We start from the raw sequence: 21,572 nt of genomic DNA on the forward strand, positions 1-21,572 counted from the left end.
GGTGCCCTGGGCATGTGGCAGCAAACTCCTAGGGCTGCTGCACGACTTGTGGCTTGGCCTCAGGCTTCTGTCTGCACAGGGGGGTGGAACTGGTGGCCAGTTCCAAACATCACCGATTTACACAGTACCTCGTCCACCATGGGACCAAATGTATGCCCTGTGTAAATCGGGGCATCTAACAGAGGTGCCTTGTCCCCATCAGGCACACATCCCTGGGAAAGCCAAAGCTGCCCACATGCAGCCAGGTTCCTACCCACAGCCTGCCATCTGAGTTTGGACACACGGAGCAGGTTCTTGTTAACCAGGCGCAGCTCATCCAACTGTTGTGGTGAGGGCCTATGGTTCTCAGAAAGGAACCTCAGCAAAATGGCTCTGGTAGGCTACCAGGATGCTATTGTAATTGCCCAGTCTTGCAGCAAACGCACTGGCTGAATAGGTGCGCTTGAGGATCACCTTAGAGACCTGGCACTGCTTGTTGGGGCAGGTAGAGTTCTTGGACAGGAGCTCTAAATGAGGTGCCTGGACCAAGACAGCAATAGAAGCCTCCAATGGCAGAAAATGGACCAGGCCCAGCTTCTCCACATCATGAACCATATACAGGGTGTCCATCGAACATTTTTCTAGAGTAATTCTGTAGGCACTATGGGGTGATGACACAGTCACTGCTCTAACTGAGGATGAAGAGCGCCGAGTAGGAGTAATGGAAGCAGAGTGCTCCACGTACCAGTACGTATAGGTTCATTGGTTCACAGTCATTGTGGGTGGCAGCATACAGGATGCCTATCTGTACAAGCCACTGGTAAAACCATACAGTCAGTACTACACACAAAATTGAGGGAAGCTTGCTTGTTAGTAATGGTACTAACAGCCTTCGTAATGGTGATGCTAAAGCGGTCACCAAAACGGCAGCAAGACACTGTGAAAGAGATTGCAAGCAATCACAACCAAAGCTAGTATCTTGGTCCTGCGCAGTGCTGCTGAGCCCAGCTGCTCTTGCTGCATGTGCGCTATTGCATCATGTTGCAGACAGCCTGCGAGTAGTCTCTGTATAAAAAAAAAAAAAAAAAAAAGAGAGAAATAAAAGCAACAAAATAGCCAAAACGAGAAATAAATAACTCCAGCCAGAGCTATTGCACTGGGGGGAAGAGCACAAAGTCAATTGTCTTATGTTGCTGGATTCCTGGGAAGGAGTGACTCGCAGGGCACAAGGCTACAGCGGGATGTAACAAGCAGCAGGCTGTAGTGCACAAACTACACGTAAATTAGTAAAAACTATTTCAGCAATTATTTTAATATCACATAAAATGTGTGTAAACACAATAAATGCAAAATATAGCACATAAGTAACAAGTACTTATCTGATCAAGGCTCTCCGTCAGGTCAGCTCTTGAAAGGAAAAATGGCGCAGAGATCTGTGAGCGCAATAATACTGCTTCTTCCTTGTTCTTGCCAGGCATGCATGCTACCAAAATCCTTAAATCAAAACAGTCACTACAGTTAACTGTATATGACACTCTACTGCACTGGATCATCTTATTAATATTTGTACACTGTGGAAGGTGCATGTTCAGGACACATGGTATCACAAAGGAAGTTTACCTCATGACATGGACTGTGAAATGGGAATGGCTTGCGTAGTTAACTGCCACATGCATGTGATTTTTGCACAGAGATGCAAGCAAGACTGATTTGAAATGTGTGCCCAGGCCTTTGGAATGGTGGCATTAGTTGCGACATGTCCCCTTACCTGCCAAGGCTTTGATACGGGATCGCTCAAAGAGCCGGGCAGAGCTGTTCTCATTGTCCCACTCGTCTGCATCCCAACGGTTGTTGACGTCGCTATACTGATGCTGGATCTCCATATGGTCTAATTCTGTCGCTACTGCTGATGTCATGCTGACCTTTAAGAATCGCTCCTCGTCATCAGCTTCTTTTCATGAAGTCCTGATTTAAAAAAAAAAAAAAAAAGTAAAAAAAAAAAGGTCATTATTTTATGACTGGAATGCTTTAAAGAAAAAAAAAATACACACAACTTCAAAATTAATGACGGGGGGTTAACACTGTACTGTTATATTTGAATAAATAAAAAGCTACTGTTGCAGTTCTTTATTTTACAGGTCACAGACAAAAGTATTGGCACCCTACACGTAATACAAGACAATTCAAGGAAACATGGTGTGACAGGCTGACCGGGGTAAGGAGACTCAGAGTCAGGATGTGCAGGGAAAATAAAAGACTTTTAATTAAACAAAATACACAAAACAAAAGGCAGGATGGCCAACCAAAAAGACAAACACAAAAACCAGGCTTTAAACAAACTATATCAAGAAAACCACTCACTCTCTCACACATGTCTTCTCACAGTCACAAACACTCACCAACTAACATACCCAACCACTCCCTTTTATACAGGTGCCTGGGCTAATTGGGCAATTCGCACCTCATTAGCCCAGGCACATTCCGCACATTCCACACATTCCACACATTCCTCACACAAACTCACTGAACCACACCCCAAACTCACTCTAAACAATACAGAAAACACAAAACCACCACAAAATAGGCTGCACCCCATCACACATGGTAAATACAAGCATTTAGTAAACATTAGTCACACATGACTGACAAAAACCAAAATATACAATTTCTGGTAGTTTAACAAAAAAAAAAACTATATATAAAAAAAAGCATACACTTAAGCAATTTCAAATATGTGTCCATGTCAACTGTATTGGCACCCCAGCTTTAGTATTTAGTGTGTCCTCCTTTTGCTTTTATTATGGCTTTCCAACGTTTATGATCATTCTTTACCAGTATGTTACATCTTGTTGGCCTGTTGAATTATGACGGATTCCTGGTCATATTTCTTGGCTTATTTAAGACAGACTGTTTTAAGAGTTTTCTTTAAAAGTGGTTTGTATTGATGTTACGTGTATAAAGCACAGTTCTTTCTAAAGTTCTTTCATATATTATTATGACTTATGCCTCTAAATCTTTAAGTCCTTATTTTTTAGCTGCTTAGACAATTCTTCTACCTGTTGTACCCATACTTTTCTTTGGATGCCCACTTCTTTTAAGCATTTCAATTGAATTTGTTCTGTGGTACTTCTTGATTATTGCTCAGGATTGTGGATTTTGGTATTCCTTATTTCTTTGATGCTATTCTGTAGCCATTTCCTTTGTAGTTTGCAGCAAGACTCCAACTCCTTTGACTTTACCATCATCTGCTGTGTTGCCAAAAAGTTCAACAGATGTTGGAAAATAATGCCTGCTTTCTGTCTACTGACTTTATAATGCAGATTAGTTAATGTGTAATGGTTTTCAATCAATATATTTAAATTGGTTCAATTACATTTTTACAGACTTGTAATGTAAAAGGTGGCAATACTTTTGTGATGAATATTTGAAATTGCTTAATGCTTTAAAGTATTATTATTATTATTATTATTATTATTTTTTAAGATTGTTTATTAGAACTACCAGAAATAAGGTATTTTGGTCTGATATCCACATTTACTGCATCAGGTACAGTACTGTAGAACATTAACAGTTTACTAACAATACAAAACGAACCAGCATATAATACATTTACAGTAACCCCCTTTAATAAAGGGTTTAATTTAATGGCAATACAAGTTGGGACAAGAAGCCACAAGCATAATCTTTGCCCGATAACTCATTTACTCATTTTATCTAAAAAGATTGAGATCACGATAGCAAGGCCTACTGTACAGCAGTCAAAATTATGATCACCTACTGTTCAAAGCAGATTTATCCTGTGAAATTCTGTAAATGGCTACACCATTATTAACAGTAGCTCACTGCACATTGTTGGCTAGCCCCTTCTAGGACCACCTGCTTAGGACACCCTGAAACTGATCCTTCAATACTACAACCTTAACCTTACAGTACCTTCAACAAACCATGATATGAAGGTGCCACCTATTGGCCAAAGGACAACGTGCTTCCGATAAACTGAGGCAGTTTAAGACCTACTCAGGAACAGTACAGCAATTGCAGACATCAGTGTTTATTAAAATGCAGTAAACAGTTTTGCGGACTACGAGTAGCATTCAGCATGCAAGTCTAGCCAATACACTGAGCCCAAGTCTGGAGGACTGGTGGTGAGAATAAACAAAGGATGGGTGTTTTAAATGTAAAGATGCAGAGCGTCATTTTAAACATCAAATGTACATAAAACATGTAGGTGAGCAGTTTTATTATTACATTTTTGTAATTTTACTTTATGGGGGAAAAAAATATATAACATGAAGTTGCAGTATAACAATTAGTAAATATATTTGCATATCTACAAAACAAATAAAAACTGATAATAACAACAAATCAATTCAGCAGTTATAACCAGTTCTTCAAGCCAATTTGTAGTCATTACAGCCAAAATATAGGGGGCTATTTTGCACTGGTTGAAAGGATACAGTACATTCAATAATAAGTAATTTTAAGTTTAAAATCTTTGTGCTTTTTTTTTTTTCTTTACTGTAACATAGTCGTTTTAAAAGCATATCAACACACTCCAGGGTGTGAAGTAGTTATAAAAATTACACTCTCCCCACTGGCTTGTAAAACTATTCAAAAGGTTTAGCTCTAAAAAATGTTCAGGCATGCTTTCTTAACAGATCAGTACTTTCAATTGATCAGTTAACCACTGTTTGATGACATCATTCAATTATAGCCTACAGTCAGCACAATCAGACAACGATCTTAACTTAAAAGATGTGCTCAGACCAAAGGCCTTACAAATAAACGAGAGTACATGTATAGTGTTGGATAGATTTAAAATGATGTGTCATAAAGCGTGATCTCAATGTGTTATTGGTTATTAATCAATAGCAGTGGCACACTAAACAGTACCTAGGGCTGAACACACTGCTGGGAACAGTATTATACGTCTAGTTTGTTTGCAGAGTACTTTGCATTCTTTTGTTAAATTAAAAATAAAAAAAAAATCAAACCCAAGGCAATATTAATAATGTTTAAGGTGGTTTATGAATCAATGCATTCACAGATACAATAAATGTAAAACTGGTACAATTTTTGTATCACGGGTATGAATTTATACAAATGTTGTTGCAAAGCTCTTCACTGGGATGCATACATAAAGCACTCTTTTTCCTCCAAAGCACTATTTTTCCTCCATAGGGCCTACTACCAAGTAGCGATTTCGAATGTTACTACCATCTTTTAAAAAAATAAAATAAAATAAAAAAGCTAAAATATGAGTCACTGTACGACAATAATGTAACCACCTTTTGCCTAAAGTGCATCTGAAGGCATACTGTACATAGATTCTACTAGTGTGGAAGTATTTGAGAATCGAATCAATAAAAGCATTACCAACACAGAGGGGAGTCATTACAGATTTGTTAGTAATTTGTCAATAAAGACACAATAATATTGATTAATTTCCCCATCGTTTTACGGTGATTAGGACAACAGATTGCTTTTTTAGACGATCATGATTTTATATTCTTCCTCTCCTTGCTCTTAGACAGCAATAAAAACAAAAAAAAGAATTTATATAGGCCTAATACTAAAGTGTATTGACAACTTATAACCCAACGGTGTATTTTTTTTTTGCTGCCTATTTTTTTTGTACAACCACTGAAATACACTCTGTTGAAATAATTCATTAGCAATGGGAATTGCAGTACATGTCAATATGTACAGTATAGCGTTTCTTTACTGTAGGTATTAGCCTGATTTTTATTTTGGTTCTTTTCTGACGATATGTGCCAATATTTTAAAAATACATTTTTTTAAAACCACTCTGTACAGTATCAAGTTAAGGGTTGTTTATTCCTGCACTATTTCAACCGTTTCGTCAGTTTATAATCCAGTTTTACTATTATCTATGCAACTTACTTCAAATAAATTATTCATAAAACAATCGATTTGGGAGGCACCACTTCTGGTGACATCACTGAAGGACATACAGTAATCATGGTATCTATTACTGTAAAAGCAGAATATTGACCCATTATCAAATTAATTTTTTATGAAGGTTGTGACCTTTATTCAAATCCACACGGTTTAAAAAAAAAAAAAATAGAATTTTAAAACACACACATTTATAGATGTAAAATATTACAATCAAGAAAAGTATATTTCACATTTTTTGTAAAGCACTTTTTTTTTTAACATTTCCAAACTCAGATTCGAATTACAAAGAAAAAAGGATTTCTGAAGCTTAGTATTTCAGAAGGTTACGTTTTAGTTTTCAGTGTAAAAATATATAGAGCTATCAAAAAGCAAAAAAATACTTAAACAAAGAATAAGGACATTTAGTCAATTTGACAGACATGCTATGCACTCTAATTGCATGAATCAACTGAAGAACAATGACAGCAACACTTACTAAATCTAAAATGGAGTCTCTGTATGTTTTTACCTCCTGAACCAGGGTATTTCTACAGGTAAAAAGGCAACTGTGGCTTACAGGACAGAACAGTATGTACAGTACCCAAGTGCCCCTTACATTTGTTATGAGATGATATTACAGTGAATACGGCTAAGTCCTTGTGCTATTTTTAGCAACAGCGGTAAAGGGCACTTCATCTCTGCAGCTGACACAAACCAGCATTGCAGCAGAGAAACGCATTGGAAGCAATTGTGTAGCTGGGTTTCCCTACCATTTTACATCATTCACGTTATACTCATCTGCAAACATCTCTGGTACAATCCTGCATACTGTCTCTATAGGTGACTACTGTTTTTTGACAAGTTTTTAAAAAGTCCAGCTGTTGAAAGAGCTACATTAGGAGACATGGGGGACTGGAACCTAACCTGCCCTAGATAGTCTACAGATTCTCCATTGGGACTGTCACAAAGTGCAGTAAAAGTGGCCATGTCCATTTTATCCTTACAAGCGCTACATCTGATTAAGTGGTTGTACAATTAAATCTATTAACTTTCTTAGAACATACAGTATCATAGTACTGATTTTATAGTAAAAAAACACAAAAAAAACTAGCAAATCTTCAGAGTTTACAATATCTCCTATTGCAATTTAAAATCCTATATTTTTTTATTAATTTTTTTATATTATTTTTAATCCCAACACATTTTCCCAAAGCAAACCTTTAAAACAGTAACCTTGGTTCCTTTTGTCATGTCTCAGAGTCAATAATACAGCTAGCATTGGTATTCTGCAGACATGAAATAGACAAATGGAACCAGGCACCGGTAGGGTTAAATAACCACATTGCTCTTGCAGTTATTTAGCCTGGGGACGTGGCTAGCTTAAACAAATGCATCAAGAAGATGAACTGACCTTTAATATGCAGCCTGCATTAATATGGAGAACCAACACATTGTGTAATGTAAGCTCATTTTCTAAAATAGTCTGAATGCACTCCCCCCCCCCCCCCCCTGGTTTCATGCATTAAATTTGTTAAGGAACAAATACACCAAGATAATCTCTTACAAAATAATGGTTCTATGGGTCTCATTATATTGCCTGTGTTAAACTGTAAGGGTTGCACTGTAGCACAAGCCTACTCAGTCTTGAATGTTATATTAAAGTTTTGGTAGATGCATACCCTAACATTATACAGGTGGGGAGATAGATTGTAGATTCAATTTTAAATGAATCTGCTTCCCATCCAAATTAATACAAACTGACACTACACAGAAGGCACTGGGAAGCAGCCATTTACTGTACCTTTAGACATGGCCATGTTTTGCGAGAGAAATTCATTCAGCAAGGTCCCTCAGGACCGTGACTACTGTAGTGGAGAGCTTTTTACCTTGTAGGAGCTTTGATGCGAGCATACCATTGTGCAACACATGTTTTAACAAAATAAATAACAGCTTCTCCGCTTGTTTGCAAACAAGATTTTATTCACAGAACATTACTGCTGCAAATTATGGTTCGCTGACAGAATAGTAAAACAAATATTAACCACTTCTAGATACAAGTATAAAATGGTAGTACAAATCGTTTATGTATATTTTTTGTAGTGAAGCGCTACATAATAAAATTACAGTATACTTGTAATAAAGCACTAGTGAAGATTTTGAAAGTTTTCAGAAACAGCCAAAAAGGACAGGCATTCACATTATTTGGGAGAAAAAATAGGCTGCTGTACAATATAACCCCACCTAGAGTAGAATTATTTATTCAGATAAAAGGAAATCAAAAACAGCTAGAAACAGGGATGCGGGTACCTGCGTCATTTATGCATGCATGGACGGTTGGGACTCAGATTTGTAGTTGTCTGGGTCCCCAGAGCAAAAGTCTGTTTCTGTCTGACATGAGGTGCAAGTTTCAGAATGTTGGCAGGGTTAAACTTTGTGTTGTGGTTCCCGCTATGAATCACTGGAAAACATGGACCTAGGTACGTCTTGCATCGGAGCAAACTAAAAGACTGAACATTATACGGAACTGCACCCCTTTCACGTGACCTCCTGTGTATGGTTGTGTGCTGAAATCCACTTCAGGCTTTCTTTCTGACTACTTTCCAAACATAAGCAACTGTTTAAAAAACCTGATAGGTAGGCCTGCTTTTCCACGGTAAAAATAGGTATTTCAAGATATTTCACAATTAAACATAATATTTATTGAAGCAGAAAAAAATCGTGTTGTCACATTCAAAATTGATTTTCTCTAGTAGTTGTACAAAAAAAAGTTCTAAATATTGAAATGCTTTAAGGTTCTGGAGCATTTGGTATCCTTTAATATTGAGAGCAGTGGGGGATGCCTGGTTGAGTAGAATGGATAGTCGTCCTTTGATCTTTAATACATTTTGCTTTTGTGGATTCTATTAGTCTTTTTGGTCTTTTAAACAGAAAATAAGAAAATGGTTTACAATAATTAGATCAGTCCTTGTTGCTTTCTGCACATACTATACTGTATACAACAAGGCTGTTGGTCGTAGACCTTAGCATTTAATGCGTTTACATACATGAAGGACATTAGTGTACAAATACAGCAGCACTAACAGTATCACTGGCCACCATATTATTCTGTTGAAGACTTCTTGGTTATCTGATTGTATTTACTATAATTTGGAATATGCTACTTCCAGGTAGCAAATCACTTCATGTTCAGTTTCAAACTAATGGTCTAGCTGCAATCAGGCCATCTGATTTCACACAGGAATTGATTAGATACCAGGAAGAAATAGTTGCTGCTAAGAGAGGTACTGTAATGAGGTAAGCTTTTAAAACCTTGGTTAGCACTAATTTAACTGGTGTTTTGATAAGGAGTTGGGGAAAATCATCCAGTTAAAGGAGCAATGCTCCAACAGATAAAAACTTCCAGCCATTAAGTTAGAAATCCAACACATACTTACTGTCAACATGTATGCACAATAAAATATATTACACAGCATCAGCCTGGATTGGAATCCAATTTCTTTTGTCTGCAAAATGTAATACCAGCTGAGAAATGCCTGACTAAAACAGCTGCAAGCTTTTTGGTTTTCAAATAAATCATGCAAACAGCCAGACAAAATATTGTGTGTTGGCCTTTGTCCAAGGTTATTATTATGTATTATTTAGTTATTTGTAACAAAATGTGGATCAAGTCGTAAAATGCATCCAGTTTCCTTCTGTAATCTGTGGATAAACTGCTACTTCCCTCTCTAAAACGTGAATGAGAAACAGGGGGTTTACTGTAATCAGAAATCAGGAAATTGTACAGTTTTCAGTACTACAAATAGGTTATTGCTCAAAAAAAAAAAAAAAGAAAAAAAAATCAAATTGGTTTATAATTGCCTACACAGTAAGTCTGAATTCTGTTTACGGTTTCCGGAAGAAGATTCAATATTAATAATTTTACAATGCAATAAAGCAACTACTTTACAGAGTCTATTATCTGGTTGCTAAGCAAATCTGGTTCAGTTGCTAAGCAAATCAGAATCGGTTTCTTTAGAAGCAGCTCCACAAACGAATCCAAAGAGCATGAAGTAAATGGATTCAATACTATACTCTGCTGCCCCCTAGGGGATCGTTTCACAATATATTCTCAATCTAATTGTGATAACTGCGGAGCCAGGACTTGTTTTTTTCCTGTCTGTATTTTAGTCCTTGTGAGCATAACAGTCCTCCATTTCCCCACAGAGCAGCTACAGCTGAAATGTGAGTTTTTCTATAGGAGGCAAGAGGGCAGTTCACATTCCATGCCTTTCCAACCTTTGGCCACTCTGGCAGGCTTCCTAAAAAAGATCCACAATTGTGACAAATCATGCAATCGTCTTGTGATGTCGACTCCCGTTTCACTTTCTAAGCTCTAACAATTAGATGCATGAAATCTTTACCAAGAGCATCAACCCCACTTCTACATCTAATTGTACCCTTAATGCCATTATCCCTTAGCTTTCAGCAATATAAAAAGAAAGTACATCACACATGTACAGTATAGGACCTCTGGAAGGTTACAATGAAATGTGACAGCTGGATAAGGAGCTTAATTGCAACACTATGACAAAAGAACACATAAAAGCTCATTCAAGCTACAAGGCAGAGAACAGGGTGTGAACTTTCAGCTCCTAAAGTCCCCTTTCGTCCAGCAGGAGGCTCTACTGGGTAATTCAAAACTAAATTTTAGTGCTAGAATTTCAAACTCATGTCTATCAATTGTCTCTAGAAGGAAAGTCTTTAATGGTGAATCTGCACTAGATCATCTAATATATTTGCATCCTACAAGTAGAGATTTTTTTTTTTTTTTTATAACATCTACTGTACAGTACAAAATCAGTTTGCGTATTACTGCACTCTAGGCTATATTTTATTGTTAAACACAAAATTAAACAGTGCAGAGAATTTAACAGCACAGGACTTTATTATGGCAGGATTCCTACTGATATCAAACCATGGAATGTAAAGCGTGGTTCTCTGCTTTCTTTTAATCTTTTCCTTGATATTACTCTTCTTGTATAAAGTTCAGTTTTAGACATGCTGCTGTCTGTGTCTCGATGCACTGGCGTTCCAACTTGGTTCAGACTGGGACTGCAACAAATATAAGCCAAAGACTTATTTAAAAGGTGTAATCGTAATTAAAAACTTGATTTACGTATAAAACCAGAGGTTCCCAAACTTTTTTGCTGTGCCGCCCTTCCGAGATGCATGCCCCATGTACACTTCCATTCTAATATACAGTACAGTATTTAGAAAAATAGGATTCTCTACATTTTTCTGAAGACAGAAAGCATCATAGCACAATACCACTATTCAAATACTTAATAAACTGGAACATAAAAGAACACATAATAAAGGAGTCATATTTACCTCAGTGAGTAGGATGAGCCTGCTTGCTAGTGCAGTTTGTGGTATCTTGGCTGAGAGTTTCAACCTCAGATCCGTCTCTACTTTCAAGCAATTTCTGTACTTGTTCTTGATGTAAACAAGCGAAGAAAACCCTGTGTCACACAGATATGTTGAGGCAAAGTGAACAAGTATTTTGAAGGCTGTTTGTGACAATTCGGTGAACTCTTTTCGAATTGAGAGCCAGAACTGATCACATAGAGCTTGATCAATTTAGATTATAGAAAGCGTTAACCCATTAGAAACATTTTCTTATAGATGGTCCAATCCCAATGGGCATTGGCTCACCTCATAAAAGCATTGCTGTTTGATGTGCAGGGAGAGTCCTGGGATTCAAATGATGTCTATGTTAAAAAAAACTACTGCTCCAACATGGATTTCCACTTTCTATAAAAGCTTTAAAATTACATTTTACAAAGCCTTTGAAATGAACCCATCTGACTTAAAGTTACCATTACAGAATTTCAGCTTGCATAGTTTACAGAAGGACCTTGACAATTTCTATGCTTCTTAAAATAAAACAATTAAAATAAAAACATGCAGATTTCATGCAATTCTACAACATCATCAGAGTTTGCTATTGACTGTAGCTGAACCCACAGTCTGGTTCTCATTAGACTCCTACTCTCCTGTTTCTATATAAAAAAAAAAAAAAGTGCTCTCCTACAGATTTCCTAACCTTACGTAATCAAGTTCTGCACTGTGTATGCCAAATACCAAAAGATTTGTCTTTTTGTTTTTGCTGTACTAAGTCAATTACAGACAATTAGCTGCTGCACACATTAATTTCTCAACAGATCACACCTCGTGTGTTTGGATTCTTCTGGGGTCTTGAACAGTGGGACTTGGAGGTGGGGGATGCCTCTGCCTCAATTTAAACAAGTGGGCCTCTAAAATATAGATTTTTCTTTGGTGTGTATTTATATCTTAAATTAAAAACAGCTTTTCCATCACGGTTAAGCCATTGTCCTGCCTACATCAATTTTACTGCAGTTATTCTGACAGCTGCAGCGGTGGAAAAAGAGAAATGATTTGGCCTTAAATCAGAATAGAGCAAAGCTGCATAAAAATCAGAACAATGACGGCATTCACACCCACCCTGGAAGTCCTCAACCTTTCAAATGTCTTTGTGTAAAAAAAAAAAAATATATATATATATTATATATATATATATATTTATATTTGACCTGCAATACTGCATGTGGCATTTAAAAAGTCGAGATTATTGCAGACACAAAAACGGTTGAGATGTCTGTCGCAGTTTAAAAGATAAACTTCAAAAAGGTGTTTTACAACAGACTGTAGCCGGGATGCCAAATGCCACTACAGACGAAACATTGATTATACTCAAACTGCTTTAATGTCAACTTGTGGTTTCTGCATTAGGTGGCACATTTTATTACAGTACTAATGCAAAGGCAGCTTTCTGTGCGTTTTCAGAACAACGGTGTACAGGCCAACCCTAAGCTCATGCAAGGATTGCGTATTGTATTGTTTAATTTTCTTTCCCCCCAATGCACTGTAAATTGCAGATTCTACATAATATGGCTACAATTACCAATATCTTAAATAAATAAATGTCTTTTGAATTTTCAAGACCATAATCCACGAATTACAGTACCTATTTCATCCCAAACACCAGTTTAAACTTTTTAAAAATATTCTCACAAGTCCCCTTTTTTTGTATTTGGTTTTCCATACTTAGTTTTCACTTTTTAAAACTTCCCGTGTCATCTGAGCCTTACTCATGTTCAATGCCAGCACAAAACTATGAAGGGAACACATACAGGAAGCATTTAGGGAAAGAAACTTAAGAGCGTGGTGGCAGCATTTAGGCTTTGCTCAAAGTGAAAATTAAGTTTGAAAAACAAAAAGATCAACAGCAAAACAAGAAGGTCCCATGTTGTACATGAGATGTAAGAAAATATGTTATCTTTAATATTTAAAATATTTTGCCAAAAGACCAACAAGACTTATTGTATATAGTTATATGAAATGGAGAGGGAAAAAAAACATAAAAACTCCAGTGCTATGCATTTCCCTTACTGCAGTGCTTGCTGCATTGTGAGGGCGGGTATAAGAGAGTCCTGCAGGCCCTGACCCTCCCCCCAGCCCCCCCACCCCAGTGACGGTGCAAACGAAGCAGGCACGGCTGCATTGCGAAGAGTCCCAATTCATCTGACACAGCACTGCCTGGGCTTTCAGGAAAAAACGGATTACAGAAACACAGCTGCATTCCCACAAGCACGTCCAGTAAGGTCAATGTAACCTTTACTGTATGATATAATTTATATAAAATAAACCTCAGTGTTGAAAGAATCAAGATTCAATGAAATATTCCAATAAATATATTTTATAAAACTAAATATTTGTTATAAGGGCCTTAGAATGGGTTTATTGCATCATGACAAAGAAACACCAAATAAGAACTAGTGATATCTTTTTTGAGAGCAATACATTTGTCTTTCAGCCTCAACACAAACCCATATCTATAGTATTTAAATTCAATTTAGAAAGTATAGACAAACAAATCTGCTGCCTTATCTGGCACACATGAAGCCGACTTAAAAAGCTGAAATAATTTCTTCATTAAGCACCTGCTTCTGAAAACACAGTGCCAACAACTTGTTTTCGGATCAGACAGCTGAAAAGAACAACATGCCTCCACTGATGTCAAGTCAATGAGTGACATTTTCAAAAGCGTTTACTTCAGTCTTTAACCAACTCCTAATTTTTGGATGACAAGCTAGAACTAAACAACTAGGTAATATAATACAAAGTCTTCCAAGCATCCTTAGTTGTTTGTTGCTTATTTGGTAACACTATGAATTTTATCTCTGTAAAAGATTAAAAAAAAATAACAAAAGGAGTTAGGCAGGAGTAAACGCTTTGACAATATGGCCCAATATGTGAAACGTTTCCTGCTGCAGTTTATTTATTTATTTTATTTAAGTACAAAAATGCTAAATAAAGAATATTTCCTAGTTTATTTATTTATTTTATTTACACTTTGCCTGTGCTTTTTTTGGAATGTCAGATGGCATAATAAACAACGTTGCTTTTACTTCTCTGTATCCCTTAACTTGGGTGTGCAATCTTTCAGAAAAGCACTCCTGCAGTAATTGTGGTTTGAAGTTTCCTCCCATGATTGTTTGTGGTTTCGCCCCAGCAAGATAATGAACTCCTCCATTTGAACCCCTACCCCAACTGCTTCTGATGTCATTTCCGCTGGGAAAACAAGATTTTGTTTTGAAAGAAAATTGGAATCTCATATTTCATTGTCATCTCCCAGGGGAGCACTTCAGCTTAAACTTCGGTGAAAACTGGGGAGGCCTCGACTGACTGTGGTACCCTCTTGGAGCCAATCAGACAAGATCAGATTTAAAAAAAAAACAACCCAACATTAATAGATTTGTAGTACAAAGAAATAGGAAAACCCATCTAAGAACTCTATTTTAAATCTATAGATGTGCCAAATAATGGGTAGTCTAGTTACTATAATGAACTACACAGGGTTCTCCCCAGGAATTCTGTACAGCGGGGCGGCAGAACATTATAGCCGGGAGCAATTTTAACGGAAAAATAAACTAGCCTTACCTTAAATATATAATATTTAAAAGAATTTGACTACATCTGGTTGCTCTTTTTTTATATTCTACATTTTCTTTTTCATTACTGATTTTTATTATGGTAAATTACCGTGCTTATTTAGGCACTCTGCGATTTGACTGGGGAAAGATAACGTAGGGTTATTGGAGTTAACAAAAAAAAACAACAAAAAAAAGGGTAAGCTTTTCACTTCCTTTTTAGCTTAATTATTGAGCTTATTGCTTCATTTAAATTGTTTTCAGGGCATTTTGTTAATGCACGTCTTTTTGTTTTTCGCTGTTATACATTTTTTGAATGCAACTGTTCATTTTAACCATTTTTTTAACAGTACTCACACACGTTTCGTCTCCATCATAACTTTTGCATGAAACCGGAGTGTAATAATCCAGCACCTTTGCACTTAAGCATTTGTATGTCAGCTGACAAGTGTTCAGCTGATATTCCATCACGTCTTTCTTCTTAAAGGCGTACAGCCTCTATATATGAACCCCTAATATCTCTTACAAGCACCTGGGTACATATTGTTACAATATCACAACAAAAGGAAAAAGCTTTTTTTTGGTGCATATGTATAGCTATTATGTACTTATATCGCCTTACAGTACAATAATACGACAAAAAATAGGACAATGATAATACCAGAAAATCTTCACATATATATATTTTTTAATAAAGTAGCTGCCGCAAATAAAGTATTAGGCGGAGGATTGCGCCGGACGCCGGCTTATTTTGACTCCCTGCACTCATTGTCACTATTTTTGCTTTGAAAATAATTGGTTATTTTTTTAGCAGTCATTTGTAAGTTTTAGCCTATCGAAGTGCTTAACACAGAAAACCCGGGTCTTCAACTCTGACTGGTTAAATGTTGTGTCAATTAGATTAGTTCAGATATTGTAGATCTTACCAAAGTTTTTGTACACTGTGTTGTATGTGTTCCATGCGCTGCCATTGCTCGTAGTGTCACATGAACCGTTCAGTGCGTTGATATGTAAATAAATCCTGTTCGACTGCAGGGTATATCAACTTCAAGCTCTGTCTCGATCTCCTGCCTGTCACTCAGCAGCAAATGCACACACCCATACGGCAGACGGCTACTCTGTCACAAGCATAAAAACCCTTTGCGGTCCATTGTCAGACTGGGTCCGACATTGCAATTATTCCTCTCAGGTCCTTTGTCGGACTGGGTCCGACATCATTATAGCAACGCAAAAAACGGGTTTCTAGTCGTTTTTTCTCCGGAAAAAGTCGAGAAAACCATTCAATTGCCGAGTGGGAGCGACAGGAGCCGAGACAAGTCGAAAATAAAAAATAAAAAAAAATAAACGCGTATCTCATGAATAGTCATACATGGCCCTGTATCAGATAACGGGGCAGCGCACAGAGAACACAGACATTTGCAGAGCTTTTTTGAGATGTTATAGTAATAAAATAATGACTTGGATCGCATTATTGAGGAGTTTGGTGATAAAACGAGTGGTCAGGAGATGATTGATCGGTATGTACGACTATTATTTTTATTATTATTTATTTCTTACATAGGTGAAAGCTATAGCGAACGAAAGGGTGGGGCGGGGCTTGAGATGCCTAGTGAGTGCTTTGTTGATATGCAGAGCCATTTAAACCCGTTTGACTGTGAAAAAAAAAATACTTTTAAACAGCGCGTCTAAAATTAACTGCGCGTGTGAAAATTAATTAGACCTGACGTGCCTGATGCACATTTAATAAATGGACCGCAAAGAGTTAAGGCAGCTCACTAATAAAAGCTGGATCTCAAAACAATAATTGTGTGAATATAGTAGTTACAGCTGTGTATAATGGTATTTAAAACAGGATTCATTCATCTGACTTTTTACATATCCACCCTTACTCTGGTCCATGGACGGATTACTCTATTGATTTCAAAACATGTTCTGTAAATCAACCCTTGGGAAAACAGACCTCGCCATGCTTGATTTCAAATTTAGTACCGATTACAATGTTAATAAAAACACACATTGCAAGAAGACTCAGTTGGGATACCCCACATATAACTCAATCCAAACTGTATTAAGAGAAAACCAAGATGCTGTAGACCTGCTGTACTTTGCCAACCAAGGCTTCCAACCATGTTGGTCTGCAACAGCTTCTATGTACTCTGTTTTGCCATGTAAACAATTTGATGAACCCTTTAAACACAAACAGTTGCCTGTTCCATATTCTACAGTCAACAGGTCACAAATCATTACACAAACCCAATCAGGAATCTACAGAACAAGAATTATTTACAGTGGACTGATCCCTGTACGGTTCAGCACACAAGCGGAGAACTAGAAACACTGAACATTGTCAAATATTTCCTTTTTCCATTGAAGACATCAGCTCTTGAGAGGCTGTCAGGGACCACACTGTGAAAACTGATTAAACAAAGATTTTCCAGACCCCTAACCTCTCCTTCCTATAGGAAGACTGGGAAGCTGATAAAGGGGAAACAGACACCATAAGAATTTTTTTTCAGGACAGATAGCGTTTTATAATTGTACCATATTCCTTTCTACCACTTCCTATGCTTAAGGTGCCTATTAATTCAGATAGAAAAATGTCCTTGTGTGGTGTTAACGGCATATACTGAAATGTTATATTGTAGACTTGTACATTTACTGTACAGTAACCGTCTAATGAAAAGCAACATTTTGAATCACTTTTTGTATTGCCAACAAAGCACAGAGATCCATCAACATTCACAAGTCAACTATTGTTCCTACAGTATCACATGTCAAAAAAAAAAAAAAAAAATCAACTATTCTGGTTAACTAAGCTAGTTTTTCAGTTTTCAAGGACTGCTTACTACTGTATCAACTAGCGTTGGAATGAGAGAAATATGATAGCTGTAGTGTCTGATCCATACGCAACACAATCTGTGTGTGTCTGCATAGTTCTTAAAATGATGTGTCCGTAGTATCCTTTATGCTGTTCATCATTGGCATAGACCAACAAAACCACCTTCTCCACAATCCCACGAGGCACTGGACCTAATGTAATCCCTTGGTACTTGTTTGCTACAAAATACTTCCACAGTTTGACCTTCTGCACACTCCATCAGAAAGCATACCTGGTTGGTTATCCTGTTTGTTAACCAAATCCAGTTGTAAAAACTATTTAGCTACTTATATTTAATGTTGCATGCAATGAACGTGATCTTCCGAGAACCCAACATTCAAACTAGGGGTGTGCCGATTAATCGATTCACATGGTGATGATTAATTGAAACAGCATGGACTCCCCTCATCTTCTTGAAAGAGTCACGCTGTGTATAAAAGGTGTAAGGCTTGAATTTGCAGGGCTCCAGTCTGGGACCAAAATGGTTGCAAATGCAAAAAAAAATATTTGTCAACATTTTTTTAGGGGTCAGGCTCATTGGCGCCTGTAACACAAAAATGCTGCCTCCCTTTAAAAGCATGTGTCAATATTTATGAATGCGCTATGATGGTCTGTAAGGAGGAAAAAACGCATTTGATAACCTGAAGTGCGAGAAGGACGGAACAAATACACTAATAAGAATAACAATTTCATTGAATACAAATGCTTGTAAGCGCAGATAGGTGCTGTATTAACACCAGCATAATACAGTAACCCCAGTTTCATGCAGCAGTTGTGACGGTGACCAAATGGGTTCGAGTTTTGTGTAAACATTTAGTATTTAATATCGTAAATAGCAGAACCAACTCACTGCAATTTAAACTTGTTTTTACTAAAAAATAAACAGTGACATGTAATCATAAGAGCTGTCTGTGTTACATGCTGTTAGATCAGGACTTTACTGATACTACGCATGGGAGCTGCTGCACTGCAGCATGCCGTTTCCCCATATTAAAACTGTACACAAGGTGCCGTCAAATTCTAGACACACTTTCAAAATACAAAAAATATAAACATGCCAAGTTCATTGCAGTCATCAGCTGCATAGATTAACCACTCAGCAAAATGTGGCAACAAACAAGTGAGTACAGACATTAAGTTACTGTTTAGTATCACTTTATTGTCTTAAGTTGTTGTATTTTAAGCAGTTGAAGCAAGCAGCTTGCTCTTGAAGTGGTTCCAGCGATTGGATTTGATCAAGGAGCCATTTATTTTTATGTTTCATGCTGAATTTAATGTATCGTATCGTGAGCCTCGTATCGTGATACATATCGTGAGCCTCGTACTGCGATATGTATCGTAAAGACACTGCTGATACCCAGCCCTAATTTAAACCCAACAATTTATACTTCAAACAAAGGTCAGATTCAATTGGCTAGCCTGTATTTTAAAAAGTTGCTCTTTACTGGACTACTTTGTTATTACCCCATTTTGTTACAGTTATTCTTCTTTGCAACAAAGGCTCTGTATAGTGCATTTGCTGTAAACTCTCCCTTTCCAACTCAAGTAACTCCCTTTCCTTCCTGTTCAGGTCAAGAACTGGTTCTCATAGCGCTGTGACTCATTATGGACATGAAGAAAAGCACGTTGTGGAAGGGAGAGACTGACAGAGATAGCGGATTCTTCACTGAGAAACAACGATGTTCCTGCCCACAGAGCTGATGAACAAGAAATACAAACAAATTTAAAAAACGGTTCTAAAATAAATACAATAAAAAAGACCATGATCAGCACTGGTTTAGGACTACCTTAGCTTCTGTGAAACTTGGTGGCCTACTTACTGTAACTTGCAGTAAGGATAACTTTATAGAAAAAAAATCCAACCATATGTTAAACTGGACAGATTTGGTCAACACACTGGCTCCCCTTACGATATGCTTCGGTTTAAGAAGATATGATTATCTCCTAAAACCCAATCCTAATTTTAACACTTACAGTGCCTTGCGAAAGTATTCGGCCCCCTTGAACTTTGCGACCTTTTGCCACATTTCAGGCTTCAAACATAAAGATATGAAACTGTAATTTTTTGTGAAGAATCAACAACAAGTGGGACACAATCATGAAGTGGAACGAAATTTATTGGATATTTCAAACTTTTTTAACAAATAAAAAACTGAAAAATTGGGCGTGCAAAATTATTCAGCCCCCTTAAGTTAATACTTTGTAGCGCCACCTTTTGCTGCGATTACAGCTGTAAGTCGCTTGGGGTATGTCTCTATCAGTTTTGCACATCGAGAGACTGAAATTTTTGCCCATTCCTCCTTGCAAAACAGCTCGAGCTCAGTGAGGTTGGATGGAGAGCATTTGTGAACAGCAGTTTTCAGTTCTTTCCACAGATTCTCGATTGGATTCAGGTCTGGACTTTGACTTGGCCATTCTAACACCTGGATATGTTTATTTGTGAACCATTCCATTGTAGATTTTGCTTTATGTTTTGGATCATTGTCTTGTTGGAAGACAAATCTCCGTCCCAGTCTCAGGTCTTTTGCAGACTCCATCAGGTTTTCTTCCAGAATGGTCCTGTATTTGGCTCCATCCATCTTCCCATCAATTTTAACCATCTTCCCTGTCCCTGCTGAAGAAAAGCAGGCCCAAACCATGATGCTGCCACCACCATGTTTGACAGTGGGGATGGTGTGTTCAGGGTGATGAGCTGTGTTGCTTTTACGCCAAACATAACGTTTTGCATTGTTGCCAAAAAGTTCGATTTTGGTTTCATCTGACCAGAGCACCTTCTTCCACATGTTTGGTGTGTCTCCCAGGTGGCTTGTGGCAAACTGTAAACGACACTTTTTATGGATATCTTTAAGAAATGGCTTTCTTCTTGCCACTCTTCCATAAAGGCCAGATTTGTGCAGTATACGACTGATTGTTGTCCTATGGACAGAGTCTCCCACCTCAGCTGTAGATCTCTGCAGTTCATCCAGAGTGATCATGGGCCTCTTGGCTGCATCTCTGATCAGTCTTCTCCTTGTATGAGCTGAAAGTTTAGAGGGACGGCCAGGTCTTGGTAGATTTGCAGTGGTCTGATACTCCTTCCATTTCAATATTATCGCTTGCACAGTGCTCCTTGGGATGTTTAAAGCTTGGGAAATCTTTTTGTATCCAAATCCGGCTTTAAACTTCTCCACAACAGTATCTCGGACCTGCCTGGTGTGTTCCTTGTTCTTCATGATGCTCTCTGCGCTTTAAACGGACCTCTGAGACTATCACAGTGCAGGTGCATTTATACGGAGACTTGATTACACACAGGTGGATTCTATTTATCATCATTAGTCATTTAGGTCACCATTGGATCATTCAGAGATCCTCACTGAACTTCTGGAGAGAGTTTGCTGCACTGAAAGTAAAGGGGCTGAATAATTTTGCACGCCCAATTTTTCAGTTTTTTATTTGTTAAAAAAGTTTGAAATATCCAATAAATTTCGTTCCACTTCATGATTGTGTCCCACTTGTTGTTGATTCTTCACAAAAAATTACAGTTTCATATCTTTATGTTTGAAGCCTGAAATGTGGCAAAAGGTCGCAAAGTTCAAGGGGGCCGAATACTTTCGCAAGGCACTGTATCTGTTGTTATCTGCATTGTTTGGCTTCTGTAGAAAAGATGATGTAACTAAATGGCAGCTCTCAATGGCAGCTCTCAATGGCTCCTGTACTGTGGTATTTCATCTGCTGTATGAGAGTAAAGGATGAGTCCCATGCACCAGGGAAACTGGATTTCACATTGCATGTGAATTTAGAATACTCAATTAAAGTGAAGCGCCTGCATTTCAAAAATCCAC

At 37.5% G+C, this 21,572-nt stretch overlaps 1 protein-coding gene across 5 annotated transcripts in view; it reads right to left on the reverse strand.

Moving 5' to 3' along the window:
- Positions 1-21,572, reverse strand: part of LOC117403121 (spectrin beta chain, non-erythrocytic 1) — a 106,003-nt gene that overhangs the window by 75,542 nt on the left and 8,889 nt on the right. For 3 of the 5 annotated variants that reach the window (XM_034005133.3, XM_034005134.3, XM_059024484.1), the window contains exon 2: positions 1,748-1,944. In XM_034005133.3, the coding sequence (XP_033861024.3) occupies positions 1,748-1,895 (148 nt within the window). In that variant the 5' untranslated portion in view covers positions 1,896-1,944. Of the gene's footprint in view, positions 1-1,747; positions 1,945-2,340; positions 2,388-11,250; positions 11,356-21,572 lie in introns of those variants that run through there. The other 2 variants (XM_059024483.1, XM_059024481.1) reach the window with 2 other exon arrangements.

The sequence above is a fragment of the Acipenser ruthenus genome, chromosome 5 (genome assembly GCF_902713425.1).
Source record: "Acipenser ruthenus chromosome 5, fAciRut3.2 maternal haplotype, whole genome shotgun sequence".
Lineage (NCBI taxonomy): Eukaryota > Metazoa > Chordata > Actinopteri > Acipenseriformes > Acipenseridae > Acipenser > Acipenser ruthenus.